Source organism: Toxorhynchites rutilus, chromosome 2 (assembly GCF_029784135.1).
Source record: "Toxorhynchites rutilus septentrionalis strain SRP chromosome 2, ASM2978413v1, whole genome shotgun sequence".
Classification (NCBI taxonomy): domain Eukaryota; kingdom Metazoa; phylum Arthropoda; class Insecta; order Diptera; family Culicidae; genus Toxorhynchites; species Toxorhynchites rutilus.
The window spans coordinates 306,243,063-306,265,130 of record NC_073745.1 but is presented as its reverse complement, the minus strand read 5'-3'; the positions used below and the strand labels follow the sequence as shown (position 1 = coordinate 306,265,130).

At 39.4% G+C, this 22,068-nt stretch overlaps 2 protein-coding genes and 1 long non-coding RNA gene across 3 annotated transcripts; 1 reads left to right on the top strand and 2 right to left on the bottom strand.

Annotated features, from left to right (window-relative positions):
- Window positions 1-1,261: 1,261 nt before the first annotated feature.
- Window positions 1,262-3,848, bottom strand: LOC129767484 (conserved oligomeric Golgi complex subunit 5). The gene is made up of 3 exons (XM_055768451.1): window positions 3,713-3,848; window positions 2,992-3,645; window positions 1,262-2,929 (listed from the first exon to the last, which is right to left on the bottom strand). The coding sequence occupies exons 1-3, from the start codon at window positions 3,753-3,755 to the stop codon at window positions 1,332-1,334; spliced, it is 2,295 nt and encodes a 764-aa protein (XP_055624426.1). The 5' UTR covers window positions 3,756-3,848; the 3' UTR covers window positions 1,262-1,331.
- A 7,793-nt stretch (window positions 3,849-11,641) lies between these two features.
- On the top strand, window positions 11,642-16,063 carry LOC129768656 (uncharacterized). Its single transcript, XR_008741708.1, has 3 exons — window positions 11,642-11,894; window positions 11,969-12,061; window positions 15,193-16,063. It is a non-coding gene; the product is annotated as an uncharacterized LOC129768656 (long non-coding RNA).
- A 3,993-nt stretch (window positions 16,064-20,056) lies between these two features.
- Window positions 20,057-21,572, bottom strand: LOC129768655 (cyclin-dependent kinase 10). Its single transcript, XM_055770433.1, has 4 exons — window positions 21,492-21,572; window positions 21,283-21,434; window positions 21,148-21,220; window positions 20,057-21,078 (listed from the first exon to the last, which is right to left on the bottom strand). Exons 1-4 carry the CDS (start codon window positions 21,499-21,501, stop codon window positions 20,072-20,074), a joined length of 1,242 nt encoding a protein of 413 aa, XP_055626408.1. The 5' UTR covers window positions 21,502-21,572; the 3' UTR covers window positions 20,057-20,071.
- Between the last annotated feature and the right edge of the window lie 496 nt (window positions 21,573-22,068).

Below are 22,068 nucleotides of genomic sequence, written 5' to 3'. Positions count from 1 at the left end.
TCATTTGTACGCAGCTCTAAAAAGTTATTTCAAATCAATTGACAGTCCTCCGAAGCTCCTGGAGATTTTTTTTGAAGATGACATAAATGAAGCGTATCTATGGTTTGTCCATTCATTAATGTCAATGTTTTATAATAACATAAAGAATATTGAAGCGGCAGACAACAGCTTAATCGAAACGGTTTGTACAGTCGACAGCGTGCGCAAACAACTTTCGGATAGGTACACTCAGCAGTTCATTCCTCTTCAAGTAAAGAAAATTTTTCGAGACAGTCTTGATTCGAAGCATTCAGATAGAATCAAAAAGTCGTTTATTGAGGTGTATAAAAACTGTCTAGATTATTTAGACAAATGGACTTGTCATTTCGATGAAGTAAAAGTCTTTCGCTGGATGCTGTTAGATAAAGTACCTAAATGGGACATTGTTGAAGAAAGCTTGGAATACCTATATGAAAAAGGGATCGAAATTGATGAAAGTGCCTTGTTCGATCAGGTGTCGAATCTTTCTTCATTTTCTGAATCCAATGCTGAGGATGAGAAATTCAAAGATTTACATGTCGTTCATAAATAAAGGACCACTTATTTTCAAACCATCGTTCCAAGTTCGAGCACAGTACTGTTAAAAATCGCTCAGTTCTTGTTTGCCATTCCCAGTCATAATGCCACAGTCGAGCGCTTATTCAGTTTTATGAATAGCTTCTGGTCTGATGATAGAAATCGTTTGCTCCCCAAATGTGTCGAAGCATTATTAATGGTGAAATTCAATTACCAAATTGACTGTGTCCATTTCTATGAAATGATTGAAACTGACTCCTTGTTAGGTTGTGTGAGGAGTTCAAATAAGTATAAGCAGTAATGCTTTGTTTTTTTTCTTTAAGAAAAGAAAAAGGTGTTTAACTTGACAGAATAAAGATATATGTTGTATCCAAAAACACGTGTTTTTTTGTTGAGAAAAAAATGTACTCTTTTGTACTCTATTTCAGAAATATAAGTATGTACTCTTTTGTGGTATGTAGCATATGGTAACCCTAGGGGAGGGGTATGAGAAATGTCAACGCTTGTCTACGGAGGGGGAGGGGGGTGTCTAAAATCTGGCATCACTGGTGAACACGTTCATACGAAAACGAGGATAGGACAATTCGTTCGAACGAGCGATGTTCAAAGGTTCGAATGGATAGGTTTGCTTCGTACGAAACCAAGAATACGAATGAGGCATACTTTCGAACGTTTAGTATTCGTACGAAAACAAGAATAAGGGTGATTGCTTACATATACAAATTTTATTGGGAGTCTACAAACATTTTAAACAGAAATATAACATATACAAATATTCAATCGCTTTTCTCAATGAGAGTTCCTTCCACATTTTCCTGTAGATAGTTCACTATCAACGGATAAACCACATCATACTGTGAAATATTTTTCTGCCGTACGACTGTCCGATACTTCTGCAGGGCACCAGTCACCAGCTCCAGCCGATCCCGCTCCGCCGTGTGCGACTCCAGCCATTGGATCAGCTTCTCGTTAGACCATCCAGCCGTTGTGTGCGGACTGGCCAAATCCGGTCCAGCGAAACCGAACAACATAAACAGCACTATATACGGTGGCACGGCACCACCTTTCTCCGAAGTTTGCCGAACCAGTTCCTCGGCGGACAACACAAGCAGCGAGGAGACAGCTCGAAGCAGCCGAAAACTTTTCCCCAGGACCGCCAAATCCACGACAATGGGTTTGAGTGCCAGCTCGAGGTGGTGACAGTCGGATTTGATCCGCAAGCGACCGGTGTTGGAAATTGGACGAATTATGGCCACATTTTGTACGAACAGTTCGATACAGTGAGCGGCCAAATTTTGGCCGCTCTCTTCGATGATCGTTTTGTCCGCGAATGGTACGATGTGTGCGTTCCATGCACGCAGGAGGAAGTCTTGCAATTCCTTCATATAGAAAGAAGGACCGGCCGTTGATATATTGGCCGTATTCAAACCCGGTTCACGATGCATACTTAGTAAGATGATATTGACTGCGGAATGGATTGAAACGATTAGCTGCTGCATCACCGTTAGAGTGATAGTGCGACCCTCTTGTAGACTTTGTCTTAGCTGACTCGCTGATTTGGAACCGGAGAATTTGGCCCCCAAATTGTGAATCAATCGATTGATAGCTTCATGATGGTAAAACACTATATTTGCCAGTGTTATGTTCTGGGATTGAGAAGGGTTCGGGTTGTCCAGAACCTGCTGCGTATCAGCGCCAAGTTTTACGTTGCGTTCAATCCTGTTCCATAAATCCTTATTTGTAGCGCATATCACACCCGTAACCTGGCGCGTAAGCCTCTCATCCACGATAGCGGCATTCAGCTCTGCGGATGCCACGCGTACAATCACGTCAATAGTATCCTGATTCGGGAAATCCACATCCGTTATGACTGCCTTCAAACTATTTGCGCATTTTTCCAAATAACCAGCCTCTAGCGATACAAAGGCATTTTCGCTAAAGGCAAATCTGTTCTCCATTTTGCTTTCCAAAGCTCGGGCAATCGAGAGTAATTTGGGAAGGCCCTGCTTCAGCGCTTGTTGAATATGAGGCTGAGCATTGGCGAAAAAATCAACCAATTGCTTCTCCAATGAGCTCCAAAACCGTTTATCGATTGTTTTTGCCAAATCCAGGCAATCCTCAGTCAGAGGTAAACTCAACAAGCATCGCTGAAGGAATGATAACTGCAGGCAAAAACCGTGGAACTCATCCAAAAATAACCATTCAACTGCTTGCCACAACTTAGTTCGAAAGTTTGTCGAATTTGTCAGGGTAGGAGCTTTTCCGGGTCCTTTGAGTTGTCCTCTCTCTTGTTTCTCTCTGCCGGAACTGCCCGGATGTTCTTGTTTCCGCAATTTGCTAACGTCCGATGCGGAGAAACAATGCCTTATAGAATCTATGAGAAAAACAAACATTATAAAATATATTCCTAAGTGTATTTAACATCACTGCTGCTACCTTTTGAATACTGCTGATAAGTTTCAAGAATATTATCCAAACATTTCGCCAACGATCCCAAATTCAGCGATATATTCAAACACGTTCTAGTCTCATCAAACTTCTCGTTTTGGATGTCATCGAACAAATCACGACTGGCGAAATGTGTCAACCGCACCTTCAAGGCCCCCACTGCCGCGATCTCATTTCGTAAAAAGTTCAGCCCACTCAAATCTACATCCTGCATCAGACACTCCAACTCGTACACGATACTCGCTTGCCCTGGAAGATCGTTCGTCTGCTCAAGACATTTGTAAATCTGCAAAAACCGTCCGCTCTGACGCAACAAATGCGACGCCTCATGCAGCCGCCCGAGAATCTTCGTCTGCGTTTCCATCTGCTCGTACGGTACATTTATTTGTTTCTTCAGCCGTTCGGCTCCCACCTGCAGGGAATCGATGTGGCCGGAAATGGAACCGATAGCGGCATTAAGCCGGCCAGCATGATTTGCTTGCGAGAGCAGAGCGCCATACTGGCTGCGAACTTGGTTCTGCAGCTGGGACGAGACCTGCTCCAGACCCTCGGAAAGTTTCGAAATCTGATCCGTGGCGGTCATCACCGATGACAGATGTGCCTTAGCTTCCTGTTCATCATTGAGGAAAATGCGGAAAAAATCTAGGGACGAGAAAAAAAAAATTTACAACACGTACTTTCATGAAATGTGTATATTCAAATATTATACCGTCATTTTCTATGGTATCGCAAATATTTGCAGTTTCTTCCATTCTTCAATTCACAATCAATTTGAAACAAAATACGATGTGTAAATTACGTGCGCAAAACGGAACGATGTTGACGTTTGCTTTTATTATGGTGCAGTGCCACATATAAGGGTAGAGTGGTAAACAAAGTATATTTGGTTTGGTAAACAAAAAATGGTGTCGTCATCATGTACATTGAACATGAAGTGTACATATTAGGCTGTCAAAAAAGTCCTGCGGTATTTCCGCGAGGTGTCGTTGTAAGCGCGTAGTTCTAGTTGTATTCATTGCATCGAGTCATACTATAGCTTGTTGGAAAGGTATTTTTGCGCTATAATATAGTGCTTGACAGTGTTTTGTTTGGTGAGGTCGTTCGTGAGTTATAGTGTCGCAAATATGGAGCAAAATAAAGAGAAAATCCGACATATTTTACAGTACTACTATGACAAAGGCAAAAATGCATCTCAAGCTGCCAATAAAATTTGTGCAGTTTATGAACCCGATACAGTTTCCATTTCCACCGCACAACAATGGTTTCAACGTTTTCGTTCTGGTGTAGAGGTCGTCGAAGATGCGCCACGCTCCGGAAGGCCTGTCGTCGAAAATTGCGACAAAATCGCTGAATTTGCCGAGAAAGACCGGCATAGTAGCAGCCAAGGCGCGTAGAAGTATATCCTAAGGTGGGCCAACTTGCTAAAACCACTCTTCAGCCATCTTGGAAGTCTACTGTGTTTTGTTTGTAAACAAAACACAATACGCTTGTGCCCAAGCTCGCTCGTGATCAGTCTGTCTCTTTCACACTTCAAGGAAAAAATTCCCCTTCTGCTTTCTTCCGTACTGTTTTCATATACCGCTCCCCTAACCAACTTAGTGACGAAACGGCCTCACCTAGTACCATAGACCCGTCTTGGTAGCAGCCGTAGCATCGGCCAAGAGCTGGGGATAAGTCTTCAAACCGTTATTAACCATTTGAAGAAGCTTGGATTCACAAAGAAGCTCGATGTATGGGTGCCACACACGTTGACGCAAAAAAACATCTTTGACCGTATCGACGCATGTGAATCGCTGCTGAATCGCAACAAAATCGACCCGTTTCTGAAGCGGATGGTGACTGGCGATGAAAAGTGGGTCACTTACGACAACGTGAAACGCAAACGGTCGTGGTCGAAGCCCGCTGAAGTGGCTCAGACGGTGGCCAAGCCCTCATTAACGGCCAGGAAGGTTCTGCTGTGTGTTTGGTGGGATTGTCAAGGAATAATCTATTATGAGCTGCTTCCCCATGGCCAAACGCTCGATTCGGACCTGTACTGCCAACAACTGGACCGCTTGAAGGTAGCACTCATGAAGAAGAGGCCATCTTTGATAAACAGAGGCCGCATTGTCTTCCATCAGGACAACGCCAGGCCACACACTTCTTTGGTGACGCGCCAGAAGCTCCGGGAGCTCGGATGGGAGGTTCTTTTGCATCCGCCGTATAGTCCGGACCTTGCACCAAGTGACTACCACCTGTTTTTGTCCATGGCGAACGAGCTAGGTAGTCAGAAGTTAGCCACAAAAGAGGCCTGTGAAAATTGGCTATCCGAGTTTTTTGCCAATAAGGAAGCGAGCTTCTATAACAGGGGTATTATGAAGTTGGCATCTCGTTGGGAACAAGTCATCGAACAAAACGGCGCATATTTGACTTAAAACAGATGACTGTAAATAATTTTATGAACAAATGAAAATTCAAAAAAAATACGGCAGGACTTTTTTGACAGCCTAATATTTGGTTGTCAAAAAGAATCCAATAAAAATGACAAAAGAGATCCAATAGTCAGGAGGGGAAAAGTGTGGCTTTTCTTATAATAATCCACTACCTAGAGAAAGTATTGTTATAAAACTCACAGAAGTTTTGTGTCCCAGACACGACCGCATAGTTGACGTAGGATTCCGTTAGACTATCTGTTGCATGTTGATTTTGAATATGTTTGAAGAATTACGTTGTTAAACTCTTTGATAGTGATTTGGTGGCCCTGAAAAGGGCCGTTTTGTTTGGTTGTTAGCAGTTGTTTTCTCACCCCACCAGTGTTTACAACCGAGTGATGATGACAGAAGGATGCATCGCACCCAAACTCAATCCTCTGTTCTTTTCCTTCTAACTCGAATTTTGACATTTCTCTAGTGTTTCTTTTGACCATCTTCGTTGCTATCTTTTTCGCACTCATGTGGAATAAAAAAAACTCCACCTTCGAATGACGGATCTCTATTGTAGCATGTCCGAAAAAGAACATGAAATTATTGAGAACCAGGTCCAAAGCCCCTAAGGGGAATGGTTGTAATAGCTGTTGCCCAAGGCTATTACGTAAAGAAAGATAACTATCCGCCGTCGCGTTAAATTTCTATGAAGCGTGCGCGCGATGGATAATGGACCATATCACCGAAGCGATTGTTTTCTCGGCTTCTTAGGTTTCCTAAAAATAACTCTCGAGATTGAAGTTCGTTATAAATGAATAACGGAATATATCGCCGGTCCGATAGGGTTTAGAGTTCTCCTAGTTATCTTTTCAGGTTTCCCAACGGCGCTTATTTTATAGCAATGTCCTATCTGTCTGCGACATGAGTCATGCGTATAGATTAAAATTGGTTGTCAAGCAGAATCCAATAGAAATGTCAAAAGAGGTTAAATAGGGCGCTTGCAGCGTGCATATATATTAGTAATCTATTGGGCAGGCAAAAGTGATCAATGCATAGGATTTATATGGATCTACAAGATTGAGCTTTGTTAAAATAATTATTCTAGTGAAATAGTTACACAAATTACGCGCAACTCTATATTAATAACATGCAGACATATGTTATTTTACATAAAAATATTTACTTTTCGCTCCATAATAGAAATTTCTATTATGACTATGATCCATATCAATGGAAGCAGGTTATTTATTCAAAAAAAATCCACAGGAACAGTGTAAACTGCAACTTGCGATTGTTTAACAGGATAAGGTGAATATGTTCCCTCATATGCTCTGTGCTTTTTACCCTGGAATGCTGGTCTCGTGAAAAAGTTATAGTCTGCTTTCGGTAGTTACAACATTCGTGTGCAGTTCGGTAGTTAGTTCCGCTAAAAAACAGTGGATTATGTTGAAATTAAGGCTATATTCAGCCAGTAAGATCAACCAACCCTCAATTATGATTTCCTGTATGCTCTGCGGAGAAATTAAATATGTTCATGAGCAAATCGATCGGAGACGGATAAAATCCATCAGTCGGCCAATTCAAGAAAAACTATAAGGAAGCATTCGAGCGTGAGTTCGACCCATCTAAGAAGAAGAAGAAGAAGAGCTAATCCATTTCTGCCATTTTTTCGATCCAAATCTAGTGGGAAAGTCGCTCAATGAACATTGCGAAATGAGTGCTAGTAAAATAAGTAGTATGCCCCCACAAAAACTCTTGTTTAGGAAATAACTTGCCTAACTATTTCACAAAGTTAATGTTAGTTCTATTAAAAATATCGCGTTAGTGAAAATAACGCATCTATACTTGAAACAAGAACATTAACACCGATTAATAACAACTCCGCTCCTTAGTTCTATTAAAAATAGTTGTTAGTTCTATTAAAAATATCGCGTTAGTGAAAATAACGCATCTATACTTGAAACAAGAACATTAACACCGATTAATAACAACTCCGCTCCTGCTGCAAAAAAAACAACGAATGTAAACAAGCGATGTTTGCCGAACAGATGCTCTGCATTTATGTGTAACAAGAGCCCTATAATCAGGAGACGAAAACAGTGTTACGTTTCTTATAACAACCCACTACGTAAATAAAGTATTGTTATTGAAGGCAAAAATAATAGAATTAATAAAAATGAACGAACTACATTTTTCCATCAATTAATGCTAACGTTCAAAATCATAAGGCCCAACTGACATTTTGGCACTAAAATTTTTCGACATTAGTGAGGAGGATCGCGAATATCGCGAGCTATAAAACGCTGAGTTGTAAAATAGCCACTATCTTCACTGAAACAACAATGAAGCAAAAAGAAAAAGAAAATTTCATAGCCATTATCTTATTTGAAAATAAACTATTGTGCTTTTTCAATGAAACGTTCAGTGGCTTATAAACAATAGCAGCCCTCACCAATGTTAAATCATCGAATTAGTGTATCCTATCATCAGTTGTTGAAGAAGTTAGTGGTACACATGTGGTGCTCATATGAAAATTAGTGATTATGTACCTTGAGTGCTGTGAGGTTACGATGCTAAACAATGGTTAATCTCCCGTCAATGTCGGGCCATTTCTCATTGAATTGTTTGTGTGCTTCGTGTTTGCTTCAGTCTGGGAAGAGAAGTCTAAAGTCGACGAACAAAGTTGAACAATTCGTGTGTTGTGAACATAATCGCCGACCTGCGAAACATTGAATATGTTCATACGTTGACAAAAAATCGTATCTTCAAGAGAACCAGTTTTTCCGATACAGCAATTATGTTGCCACTGAAATAAATAAATTGTCAATGTAATTTCTGTCCCGTAGAAATAGGAGACTCGTTCAACAAGCTTCGATGTTAATGATGTACAACAATGACTTTCTGCGATGAGACAATGCAATGTGGTTGGATTATTCCACTAGGATCAAATTTCCTGCGTAGTTGTATTCCCGTCAATTATGAGGAAGTTTGGTTCTCTTGGTACATCAATCTCAACACGAGATTATGCTCCGCCAGTTTTGTTTTTACAAAAGAATCGTAAAATTGTTTTGAGAGTGACTCGACCATCTTATTTGCATTTCTCATTCGCGGGTAGCAATAGAAGCGAGGCATATAATAGCACAAAAGCGTTAGGTAAGATTTCGAATTTCGTATCTGAGATTAATATTTCGATCCGGAATTCAATGAAGTTCTTTTGGTTTGAGGTGTTTATCTGATTGAACGGGTAAGATTGTATACTGATAATTTCAACCCATACAAGCACCCTTATTCTCCTATTTTGTTAATACATATATATAATGATCTCATTCCGACAGACCGTTCAAGAAAAATTGGTGTAAATTTAGTGAAATGGCTCCAATCGATTTTTTCGGCCCATTTGGATCGTCTAAACATTTTGAATCTCGAATAGGCATGGTGAGTCTTCGACAAATATCTAATCCGTTCATGCTTACCCTTAGAAAAATCCTCGGTCGAAAACTACTAAATACATTTGGTAATGCAAAATTAGTAGAATGTACAAATTTTTTGTACATATTGTCAACAAACCCGCATCCCTACCAGAGATTAGTATATTTTACTCGATAACATTAGTAAGCTTGGATATTGTCATATCTGAAAATTGGTGAGAAAGGCGCGTATTAACCATTTTCATTGTTCCCATAAGGCAATACGGAGGTATAATAAGGATATAATTCTGATACGTGCATTTTCGGCGAGAAAATGTAGCCGATATTGGGCTTCCGAATCATGGTTCTGCTTGACATATGTGTTTATTAGTACGGTCGAAAATGACTATAGATTGGTAGTATTTACCAAAAAATTCGTTATATTTACTAATTATTTCTCTCAGTGTATACACTGTTTGACCGAAGCGAAATATTCGACCCTTTTTAACAGATAAAATTTGATCAACGTGTACTGGTGTCACTGATCAAATATATTCGATCCAAAATACGACAAGCAAATATTTAAGGCTGATTTAGACGATGCCAGTCAGCGCTCTAGTTGAAGTATCCAGTGAACAGAGAACAGACACTCTGTTCAAGTTACTTGTACCAGTATCGAACAAGTAATTGGCCTCTAACTTGAACAGAGTGTCTGTTCTCTATTCACTGGATACTTCAACTAGCGCGCTGACTGGCATCGTCTAAATCAGCCTTTAGTTCAGCTGTATGTCTGTCCCTGGTATAACAATGATCGTGTAATACCAGGGACAGACATACAGCTGTACTAGCGTTGTACGTGTACAGCGTTGTACAGGTACCATGGTAGCATGGCACATACTTTGGTTGTACCAAGGCGGTATAATAAGGTGGAACGTTATGTCAGAACTGCTGTTCAGCCATTACTTGAGTTCAAATTGACAGCGGCCAAACGAACGGCTAGAGTTTTCCGAGAAAGAGAATAACAAATGGCATGCAATGAGGAGTGCATCCCGCTATGTGTTTGCTGTAGAGATGGGCAAACCGTTCATGAACTGATCAAAAGAACGAGTTCACCCAAAAGAGTGAATGAACTGCCGTTCTTTTTTGCTGGGCAACAGTTCATATGAACTGTATACCCAGTTCAGAACGAACTGTGTACGGTGAATGATGAACTGATAATACAGTTCAGAACGAACTGACCGCCGACTGAACTGTGTATACAGTTCAGAACGAACTGACCGCTGGCAGAACTGTGCATGCAGTTCAGAACGAACTGTGTACGGTAAGCGGTGCATAAGAGGAAAGAAAACGAACGAGTGATAGATGAATGGTGCTGCAAGGTAAAAAGTTCTTAAATTAACGAATGGAAACAAACGATAGCCCCATGAAACAACAAAAATAATATGTCGGTATTGTCGCATCATAAAATCGCTTGTTGCGTTTTTTTATGTTGGGTTCAGGATACGATGGTTTTAAATTGGATTGTTAAATTATTTATCAAATTTCATATTTTGAAGTTCAGGGTAAATATTTCAGTAAGTTGTTATGCCAATCTACCTCACTTATAAAATATAGTTGAAAGCTGAAAGTTGATTTAAACAGTCTTGTTAAACAGTAAAATTCGCGTCGCTAATATGAAATATGTTTTATATTATATCATATTGTGCTCGATAATTTTGAGATGGACGTTCGCGGTTTGGGTACAGTTTTGCTATAGCATTTATTGCAATACATCGTAAGCAGCACAATGCTAGTTTATGCTGAAAATAATGAAAAACGACTCAAACAAAATTAAAATTTCAAAATCAAAGTTTGATTTCCTATAGTGCTAAGTTATTTCTAACAAACATCGGACATATACCGCCACTGTACAAAAGAGTGAGTGAACTGCTCAAAAGAACTAGTTCACTTAAGTGAACGGTTGGTCACTGAACGGTTCATTAAAGTGAACTGTTTTGCCCACCTCTAGTTTGCTGCGCATAAATGTTGGTTTTGTTTACGCTGTTGGCATCATTGTAGTGTTTCGGTGACTGCTGCAAGTTACTGTCTGCATTGCTGTTCTACGGGACGTGATGGTTGTTGCCGTTGCTGCTGGGATTGGAAACTCAGCGATTGTGGGAGCTTTGCTAGTGGGTATATAAAAGAGGTGGCTCTTAATAACCGGTGGGCTTGTGCCGTACTGCTTTAGCTGAAGACTCGCCTGATCGTTCGGGTTGTGAGACACAACAGCTAGTTCGATTGAAACCAGCCCAGCGTAGGTATATGTTGGTGGGGACCGCTATGTAGCATAAAGATTTGATCTACTTTGTTTATAAACAAAAAAAGCCGCTGTCATTTTTCATCCCCTCTCGCATCATCCATGCCTTATGGCGGGTTTACATTAGGGAGATCTATAGCTATAGATGGATTTATTCACGTGAAAATAGGTGTAAACGGAAGAGAATAAATATGATACACTTATTCGAGGTATATATAACTTGAATAAATTCAGCATATATAAACGCTTGTGAATTTCTCTCTGGTGAGAAATCACTAAAGTTGGATGCAGTTCTACTTCAGGTGAATAAATTCACCGAAAATATGAAGATATTCATTATAGAAGTTCACAATATATATCACTAGTCTAAACCCACCCTTTCATCATACTGTCAAAAACGAACCACCTGTCAATTTCAGCTCCTTGGGTTGTACATTGTACTGCATGTCAAACTGACAATCAGAAATTCGAAATTCACCACATGTTTCAATAAAAAAGTTTTTTATTCAGTGTCTGAACTATCAAACACAACAAACAAGTTTCCAATCTGAGCTATTAACTCAAGAGAAAGTCAATTAAAAGAACGTTTACCAAGTGTTTTGATTGGGTTTGTTCATGCTACTCACCACCAACCGTTTATGGCGCTGCGCACAGTACAACTGTAGCTATGTACAGCGGTAAAAGAAGTCGATACAGGTACAGCGATTGTACCGAGTTGCTTGCATGGTTCTAGCGCTGTACATGGTGACAGACATACAATTTTCGAAGTACAACGGTAGTACAGCTGTATGTCTGTCATAAGTATAAGGTTAACAAAATTGATATGATTTTCTGATCTCACTCCATCATTTCTGTAATAGGGCAGAGCACTATCAGTATCATTCGTGGTGTCTAGGATACTGTGCGACATCTTGTGTTAAAATCCATGTTTGTGAGGAAATTTACTCTATCAGGTTAGTGGGCCCAAGAGAATTTTAAATCCATAAAAATTAAATGAAAGTTATTACTTGTTACTTGAATGCATGAAACCATAGCACTGTGCCTTACCTAATCAATTTTCTATATTTTTTTTCTGAAATTCCTACTAAAATTCATTATTATAAAATAAAATGATATCCAGATATTATTTTAGTTTAAGGTTTTTTCACCATTTGCGGAAAACTTGTTCCTCTAATACATAGAGCAACATATTTGGTGCGAAGAAAATGATTTTCATTTATATTATTTGATATTGAAAGTTTGCCCATTCCACCTGAAAATCCGTCATCATTTTCGCTTCACAACGATGAACCACGAAGCATAAAATGTTAATTCGCGATGGTTACTATAGAGTGTCGACATTTATTGCCAAATGAATGAAGCAGACGGGTAAGATACGGTGTCGACATCTACGAAGGTATTAAATGGTAATGAATCAAGCATAAACTATTAAGATTATTATAATAAAAATCGGATGTGAATTGTTAATAGATCAATGAAAAGCATTTCAAAACGTTTTATTGAATTCTCATAACATATTATTCTGAAGCTTCTTCATCCATTATTGAAAAACATTATAAGAACAGATTAAATTGTTGAAATTATAATCAGAAATCATTATTAGAAACATTTTTCGTTTAGGGTTTTTTTCATTGTTTGCAGAAAACCTTTCAAATCATTGATGGGGATTTTTATTTGACACAATAAATTTAATTTTCATTTCAAAAATGTGTTGCTTTCTCTTACGACTATGAAGGCTAGAGTTGCTGCATTCCAGCAAGCGATAAGAATGATCGTGTAAGGTTGGAGAATAGGGCTAAGGTGACATTGGCTCGGAGTACGCATGGAAATCTGATTGTACGATAACTGACGAAGAAAAACAAACAATTTTGTTCGATAGAAGCCGACGAATTCGAACGTAGCAAGGAGAAGCAATGTAACCACACCAATACAACTAAATTGTGTGGTTTACCTTACTATCGCATACAATTCGTACGACCATATTTCTGCATCCAGTGTCACCGCCGCCTAAGGATAATGCGGAATGGAGTGATTCTTGTCATTATTCTATTGTCATTACGTGTAAAGCGGCCCTTACACGATCAGTAGCATTGACATTATCAGTAATGACAATAGTGGCAAGAATCACTCCATTCCGCAATAAGCTTATTCTTCAACCTTACACGATCATTCTTATCGCTTGCAGGAATTCAGAAACTCTGGCCTTCACAGTCGTAAGAGAAATCAACACATTTTCGAAATGAAAATTATCAATGAAAATCAATTTATTGTGTCAAATAAACATCCCCGTTAATTTTTTTTTATCCCATTTATTTATTGGGCTCATTAGCATTTAGCTGTAACAGAGCCGGGTTTAATCGTGTACATGTACATATGTTTATGTTTCTATGAATTGTGAATTACACAGTAGTTAGTAGTAGCCATTTAGGTGTTAAGTTTTTCTGTTCCATTACATTATGGTAAATTACACAGTAGTAGCCATTTAGGCGTAAGGGTATTCTTTCTGTTCATCCATTTGTTCAGCAGACCGGACAGCGGAGACAGTTGATATTGATCATTGTTGAGTTATTTATAGATCCCCGTTAATAATTTGAAAGGTTTTCTGCAAACAATGAAAAAATCTTAAACGAAACAGGTTTCTAATAATGACTTCTAATTATAATTTCAACAATTTGATCTGTTCTTATAATGTTTTTCAGTAATGGATGAAGAATGTTCAGAATAATATGTTATGAACATTCAATAAAACATTTTGAAATGCTTTTCATTGATCTATTAACAATTCAAAACTGTATTTCATCATAGTAATCTTAAAGGGTCCCTTACACGATAAATAATAATGACATTACTTCGTCAGAATGACAATAAAAATAATCGTGTAAGGTTGTCAAAATTGAAATGACGGGCATTGATTATGCATATCCGGATTTTCTGATCTCGCTCCATCATTTCTGTAATAGGGCAGGGACAATTTCATTCGTGGTGTCTAGGATACTGTGCGACATCTTATGTTAAAATCTATGTTTGTGAGAAAATTTACTCTATTGGCTCACAAACATAGATTTTGACACAAGATGTCGCACAGAATCCTAGACACCTCGAATGATAGTTGTGTGGCTCCTAAAACCGAGGAATCACCCACCGCGCTCTGTGACACTATTTCGCTGCGAGCCCGGAGATGGTAACGCACCAAGTATGTGCCTGCAAGGTGGGATGCTTCAATAAAGCATAACGGGTGTTATCGACAAGGTTATCGATATAATCGAGAAGCGCCACACATTCTCCTGCTTCCCAAAAAATAGACGTAAGACGTCATACGTGAAACACGGTTACAATAACGTTTGACGATCATTCACCGATTTCACATAAGATATTCCCAGACAATATGCACTATTTTTCCATTTGATTGCAAGAGTACTTAAGTTATCAACTAACAAAATTACGAGTCATGTTCTGTTCTCCATAGGTCTTCCCAAGCCCGTACTTGTTCTGCGCACCGCACTCTTTTCATTATATTTTTGTCATACGGTCGTCCCGATCCGCAAATAATTTTACCTCTATTTTTACACAGCACGGTCGTCCCGAATCGCACTCTTTTCATTATAATTTTATTCAAACGGTCGTCCCGATCCGCAAATATTTTGACTTCTATCTTTACACAGCACGGTCGTTCCGATCCGCACTCTTATCATTATTTTTTTGTCATACGGTCGTCCCGATCCGCAAATGATTTTACTTCTATTTTTACACAGCACGGTCGTTCCGATCCGTACTCTCATCATTATAATTTTTTTTATACTGTCGTCCTGAGCCGCTACCGGGACAATCCTACGCGGGCATCATAGTGCCAATTCTGAACAACAAAAATGTTATATTCTAGTTGACCCGGCGAACTTCGTCCCGTCCAAAATTGTTTTTTGATATGAATCAAAAGTATTCATATCAAATATTCTCGTTTTGTTACTAAGTGAACGTTCGTGGGTCTAATCGCAGAACTCTCAATTGATTAATTACCCTTTTACCCTTTTCAGTTTTTTTTGCTATAGATTTCCTAGTACCTAGTGAATTAATGAATAATTTCTAGACTAAATTCCTCTGACCACCAAACGATGACAATCGAGGGAACCATCACTTGGTAATGTGGAGAAGCATCCAACTCACTTTCTTCTTCGAGGAAGACATTCGAAGAAAAACAAATCATTTGCAATATGGAACCACAATGGCTCGAGATAAGGCGAACAAAGCAGAAACAAACCGGAAAACGAAAACTGTCCGAAAAAAAACATGACAAATTCGATGCAGCACACCGCTCACACATCGCTCCGAAGGCACTTAAAACTCATACCTCTCACAGAGGCCGCCTCTACCGCTGCAGAGAACTGTCAACTTCCCCGGCCTGATTGCAAACAAATGCATTACGGTTGGTTTAGACCAGCAATTCATTCATGTGAAGAAACATGATGAGATCCACAGAAATCGCATCATCCGTCCACACCAGCGCGAATCTATACAATGAATTAGAGATGGGCAAACCGTTCACGAACGGTACGAAAGAACTAGTTCGCTGAAAAGAGTGAACGAGCGGTCGTTCTTTTTCAAAGAACGGTAGGTCTCCCCACGAACTGATTGCGAGAGAACGGTTTGTGAACGAACGGAACGAACTGATTCCGTAAGAATGGTTTGCGAGTGAACTGATTCCGTAAGATCGGTTTGCGAGTGAACTGTTGGAGAATGAACTGTTTGTGAACGAACTGTTTGCGAGTGAACTGTATGGCAAAGAACTGATTGAGAGTGAACTGTTTGGGAACGAACTGTTTGAGAACGAAGTGTTTGCGGCCGAACTGTTTGCGAACAAACTAGTGCAGCTGAACTGATTTGCGCTGGACGGAATGGATAAATATAACGAGAACGCTTGTAAGGAAAATAAAACGATTTGTCATTTATGAGCAAAATGCATGTAACTCATGGTTTATTTTGTTAATGTATACTCAATTTTGGGTTAAATTAAATTAGATTTTCGTAGTTTTAAAAGCAAAACTATATATTTTCAATTTCATGTATTTTTTCAATTCCGCGTAACAATCATATACTTTATGATTATCAGAAAAAATCTGGGGGAAGCTGGGGCGATTCATGGATTAGGTAAACATAAAATATTATAGTGAGGGCATGTTGAGGAAAAAGTTTTTTCGTTGCTTTCAATTCATTGTTTGGCCTATTGCGTGTACGTGTTATCGTGTTTGTTTGTATGATTGATTGTTAGTGAAAATCGCTGCTGATTTTTTTGCCTGAATGAACATTATGAAATATGATCTTACATGGAACCTGTTTGTTGTCCAAAAAGAGAATATGAAAAATTGCACATATGTTGTGCGCATCAAATTATTACATAAACTTTTGTCGATCGATAAACATATTTTCACATACAGTTTGCGACTTTCAAAGAAGAAGCTTATCTTTCCCCACTAAATTTCAAAAATATAAATCCCATACGTACACTATCCAATCCAACGATATCAATTAATAGCTGTCTATTGATGTTGGGTTCCTGCTAACATTCTATGTTGTTCTTAATAACGCTGAACGAAAGAGCGCAAGAACGGTTTCAAAAGAACTGATTCACTTAGATGAACGGTTAGTGAGTGAACCGTTCATCAAAGTGAACTGTTTTGCCCATCTCTACAATGAATACATTCATGACCCCCTCACGCAACCTAAAGCCATGCAGCCTTATTCTGTATTCCGACGGATTTCCATTTCGTTCGAAACCGTTATTTCGTTCGAGTTATAAGTTCGCATTCCTTATTCCGAACATTTTGCCCATTTAATGTTCGAAGAGAAACAGATCGAACGAAATGCAAAAACAACTCGAACGGAATACAGAATGGAATTTTATGAAGCCGTTCGAAATATTTCGAATCGATCGAAATACAGAATAGGGGTGATGATAAATGTATGACCCGTGTACATATGCGCACATCCATCTCGAATCGCGCATCACTCTGCTACTCGAACAAAACAGCAGTGAAAGGCCACTATAAATCAGTTAATTGATTTCTGGACAGTGAGAAATTCACCGGCGTTATTCTAGTTATATATTCCTCGAATAAGTGTATCATATTTATTCTCACCCGTTCACATCACCGTTCACGTGAATAAATCCATCTATAGCTATATATCTCCCTAATGTAAACGCACCATTAGGATTGGTCGGCAGCCAAATTTTTCGTTTCGAATATTGTTTATAAATCCGATCTAACACTTCACATTTATAACACACTCCTAATCACTTGCGCTGTGGGTGATTTCTTAGTGAAAAAAAAAAGAAAATCCAAATTTCCTGCTATTGAATCAGCAGTCTGGCAGGATCGGCAAAATGTGTAGCTCCTAAAACCGAGGAATCACCCACCGCGCTTTTAAAGGGCGCTTTTTCTGTCTGCGTGATATCAATGAAGTACATATGAGGTGGAGCAGTAGACATAGTATATTTGAATTGGTAAACAAAATATGGTGTTGTCATTATTTGCATTCAATATGGAATTAATATGGAAGAGACGAAACAATACTTAATTAACTCACAATTTGATGATGTCATGAGCCAAAATACTCATGAAATCTTCTAACCGATTGTTTTTAATAGATGACAATTGCATTGTGATTTGCTTCCATCATTTAAAGAGCAAAAAGGTCCAGAGAACAGTCTTATTCTTAGTTCTCGGAAATAGCAGAACTTTCCATGAAATGTTGCTTAATTGTAAACATTTTTTCTCAAATCACATACGCCTGTACTGGGAGCCTTCAAAATATCATCATATCGCCGCGAAAATAACGGAAATTTGTTTGTTTCTATGAAGGTGAGAGAGTGAAAATGATACACAAAAATACCACTTTTGTACATCTTTTCCGACATAATCATTTTTCAAATATCCACTGCACACTGTCACATTATATGCATATTCAGTGGAAACTCCAAGACAAGATCTGTTTTTAATTAATAAAAAACTTACCAAAAAAAGCGTTTCCACATGGATGTGGAAGGCAATTGAATATAAACACAAATATCGACGTCACAATGGAAAAGTAGCTATGGCAGCGCATGCTATCACGCACACTGCGCTCTCAAATTCTGCCATCTGCTCCACCTAATAATCCTTCTCATGTATGTAGACGGCCTTTACCTGACTGTAGGTAAACTCCTACCTCTTATCAATGGCCATTGCGCTATCTTCAAATCCCCTAACCCAAGATGCTGAACTATAGGGGTTTCGTTCTTGACACTTTCAGGACATAACGTGAGACGAGTAGCGAGACGTAACTTTCAGAATTATTTACTTTTTGTTTGGGTGTGTGGTTATGATTTCAATGTCAACTCGCTAAGGAAAATAATTGAAGGAAAAAATAAGCAAATATATATTCGTGGAATGTAGTGCACAACCTCCTTTTGCTCTAGCCAATTACCATTACAAGCCCTTTCCGGATCTCCTTCCCGGTATATGCACAGCATTCTCCTCCTCCCTGAGCGAAATCAGTGGAGCCACAATCAGCGTTATTGTTTGTCACCATCGCCGTAAGCTGATAGTACTCTTTTCCCCGCCGATGGGAGCCAAACAGAAGTACATTTTGCTTGGAAAGAAAGGCGAAAAGATATACTAAAACATCCTTCTGCACTGTTATGATTCGGCAATAAAGCGCGAACAGCAATTTTGACATTGCGGTCCACCTATAATACAACGCCTTGCCCTAACCGTTGTTTATTTACAGCGGCTCGTTTCATGTGTTCTGTCCAAGCCCCGGGCAAGGGGATATGATCCGCGAGTCAAGATGTGCTACAAATTTAGCTGTCATTGCCAAACCTATCAAATTACTCGGCGAACTCAAGGCAAATCTATGGAACAAGGTGCGCCCATTCGCTAACTAAAAATTTTTCGAGGAAACGTATCACTCTATTACATAGAATACATATTGAATACAGAAAAGTAAATTTTCATTCATTATTTTTTGTTCTAGAAGTGTGTTAATTTCGTCCTTAATTTCGTTTTCCAAATGGCGCAAATCATTATGGTGCCTTCAACGCAAAGACAATAAATGAAACGCTTGCAGCGTAAAACGTAATGAATATAATGAATATAGTAATGAGTATTTCATAAAGTATCAGTATATTCCACAAATTGTGCTCAATCGTCTTAATTTACTTTTGTGTATTTTTTAAATGGCTGCAGAAAACCACTTCACGTTTTGACCCACCTGGTAGTATGTTAAGTGCCTTGTTTTACACCAGCTTGAGAGTTTGGCAGTTCTCGCGAGTGACAGTGGTCGCAAATTGCATTTGCGACCCGGACATGTTTGACGCTGTCAAATCCTATGTGCTAGTATACGGATGCCCTCAGGCTGGTTCTGTCAAATTTGCCCGAGATCATGTTTATTTTCATTGCATAATGGCTCTGTGTACCCGCATCTTCCGACGCTGGAATCATTTTAGAACCTTAAAGCAGTTCGAAAACATCCAAGCCGCCCGTGGAAACACTCAAGATCTCGTGCAAGGCATCACTCCCGCCTTAGGAGGAAAATGTTTCATAGCGTGGCACCCGAAACCATATTTCCCGTACGAGCATTCCAAACCCATTGAACTCACCGCAACAAAATCGGGACAGTCACTCGTGCGAGATGAACTTGTTGCGGCAGGCGCCGGCAGTCTTAAATCAAGGCATCCTGAATTTGTACGCCAGGAACTGTCCAGAGTAACGTTCACTACCAAACATCGCTGGTTTCCTCGTGCTCGCGACAAAAAGGCTAAGACAACACCAATGGATCGGGAATATATTTAGATGGATAGTGTATATATGTTATGTCACAACCTGAATAAATAAGATTATTGAATTATATTTGCTTTTTTGTTTCAAAGCCAGACATCCAGGATCGTGATACATCTTACTCTACTAACATTCAACTGGTTTTACAATAATTTATTCAATTCGCCTTTTCTTGACTAGTGACCCAAGCAAATCGGATATGGTTGGCAATGCATTTTGCTCGAACGTTGTTTTTGAGCTGGATGATGGCTGCGTATCGGAAGTTTCCTTCACAGAATTTTTCAAATCCCGATGATGCGGAAAAGTTGGCATCAGTTTAGGAGCAGCGGGTAGCGGGGCTTCCTTAAAGTAACTGCTCTGTAGACACTCTTCCGCAGTGGCTCGCTTGTTCGGATCGTACATAAACAGAAAGTTGAGCAATCGCAAGCCGGCCGAAGAAAGCCAAGGGAATTTTGGCTTCAAGTTATTATACGGCTGTGCCTTCAGGGTGAAATTTTGGATAGCTGGCAAGGACGGAAAATCGGGCCATATCAATTCCGACGGAGTTCCCAACAAATCTATGATGAGTTCGATTTGAGAAATTTCGCTCACCCCAGGCATCAAAGGTTTGTGGGCCAACAGTTCGCCAAGGATACAACCGGTGGCCCACATGTCGACAGCGGTTGTTTGCACTTTGGACCCGAACAATAATTCCGGAGAGCGATACCACAGAGTAACCAATCCGGGAGTCATTGGTTTGTCAGAATCTGTTATGTAGCGCGCCAACCCGAAATCTGCTATTTTCAGACATCCTTTGTCTGTTAGAAGCAAATTTGATACTTTGAGGTCGCGATGAATGATGAAATTGGCGTGAAGATACTTCAATCCTTTGAGCAGTTGAATTACAATGCATTTCACTTGCGACTCCGAAAATGGTTTTTCCATGTTGTCCAACAGAGAAGCAAGATCTTGTTCACAAAACTCCATGACTAGGAAAATGCTTTCCATACTGTTTCCGACGACTACCTCCTTTAGCTTCACGATATTGTCGTGATCGCAGTTTTTCAAAATTTGTATCTCCCTCAAGCCGCTGATAGGAAATCCATCCTTGAAGATTTCCTGGTCAATCCTGACCTTCTTAAGGGCAACTATTTCATTGGTTTGTGTATCTTTAGCGCGAACTATGCAGATTGAGGAAGGCAATTTCAATTCATATCCTAAAATATTTGATCAGATTCCTTGTTACTTACACACTATCCCGTATGTTCCTTCACCAACTCGGTTGCATTTTTGGAACACTGAAACATATCGACAACGACCAAACTGTGAACAAATGTGACATGTTAACGATGTGACCACCAAATGATGCTAACTCCGATACTCACTGCATCCTTGTTGGGAATTTCGATAAACTTCCTATTGATAAACGACATCAATGTTCCTTTACGGATGATTGGTCCGCTCGGATCGTTGCTTCCAGCAGCAAATTTCCTTCCCATTGCTTGTCTGCCCACTTCATCGTCGATTTTACGCTTCTCTACATTTGTAAAATGTTGTGTATTTAAGTAGAAATCAGAACTTGATAAAAATTTACCTTTAGTCATTATTGAGATGGATTGCAATTAAAAACAAACCTAAGTAAACAATCAATTCTAGAGCAACATGTCAAAAGGGCCTATCTTCTTTGATCGATTCTCTTCATCTACATTCCCACATTCCGTTTTGCCTGCCAAGATCGGGTCGATGAAATGTCAACAATCGACCTCAAATGCTGCCACCTTGCAATCGAGTTATCGACCTTTCATATGCATTCATCGAACAACTTGACGCCACTTTTTCGCCAACATGTGCAAGGCGTCGACCTGCTTGCAGTGCTGCTTCCAGCACTGCTTGCTGCTTGTTTGTATTGGTTTGTTATTGAAAATGAAAAGGAAATACATTGATCGATTTTAATCGTTTTATTGAAAAAAAATAATAAAAAATCATGTATAATAAAAATAAGGTATATAATGGAATCGGTGCATCCGGGTTGTCTGGATTGACGATTCAAATCCGACTGAGTAAATTGATGAATACCTCCTTGCCCTTGATGACACAGATATGTGGCTGAGGAGGATTCTTCAATGTGCGTGAAGCACGGAATCTCCGATGGGGAAAATTGCTCGAAATAC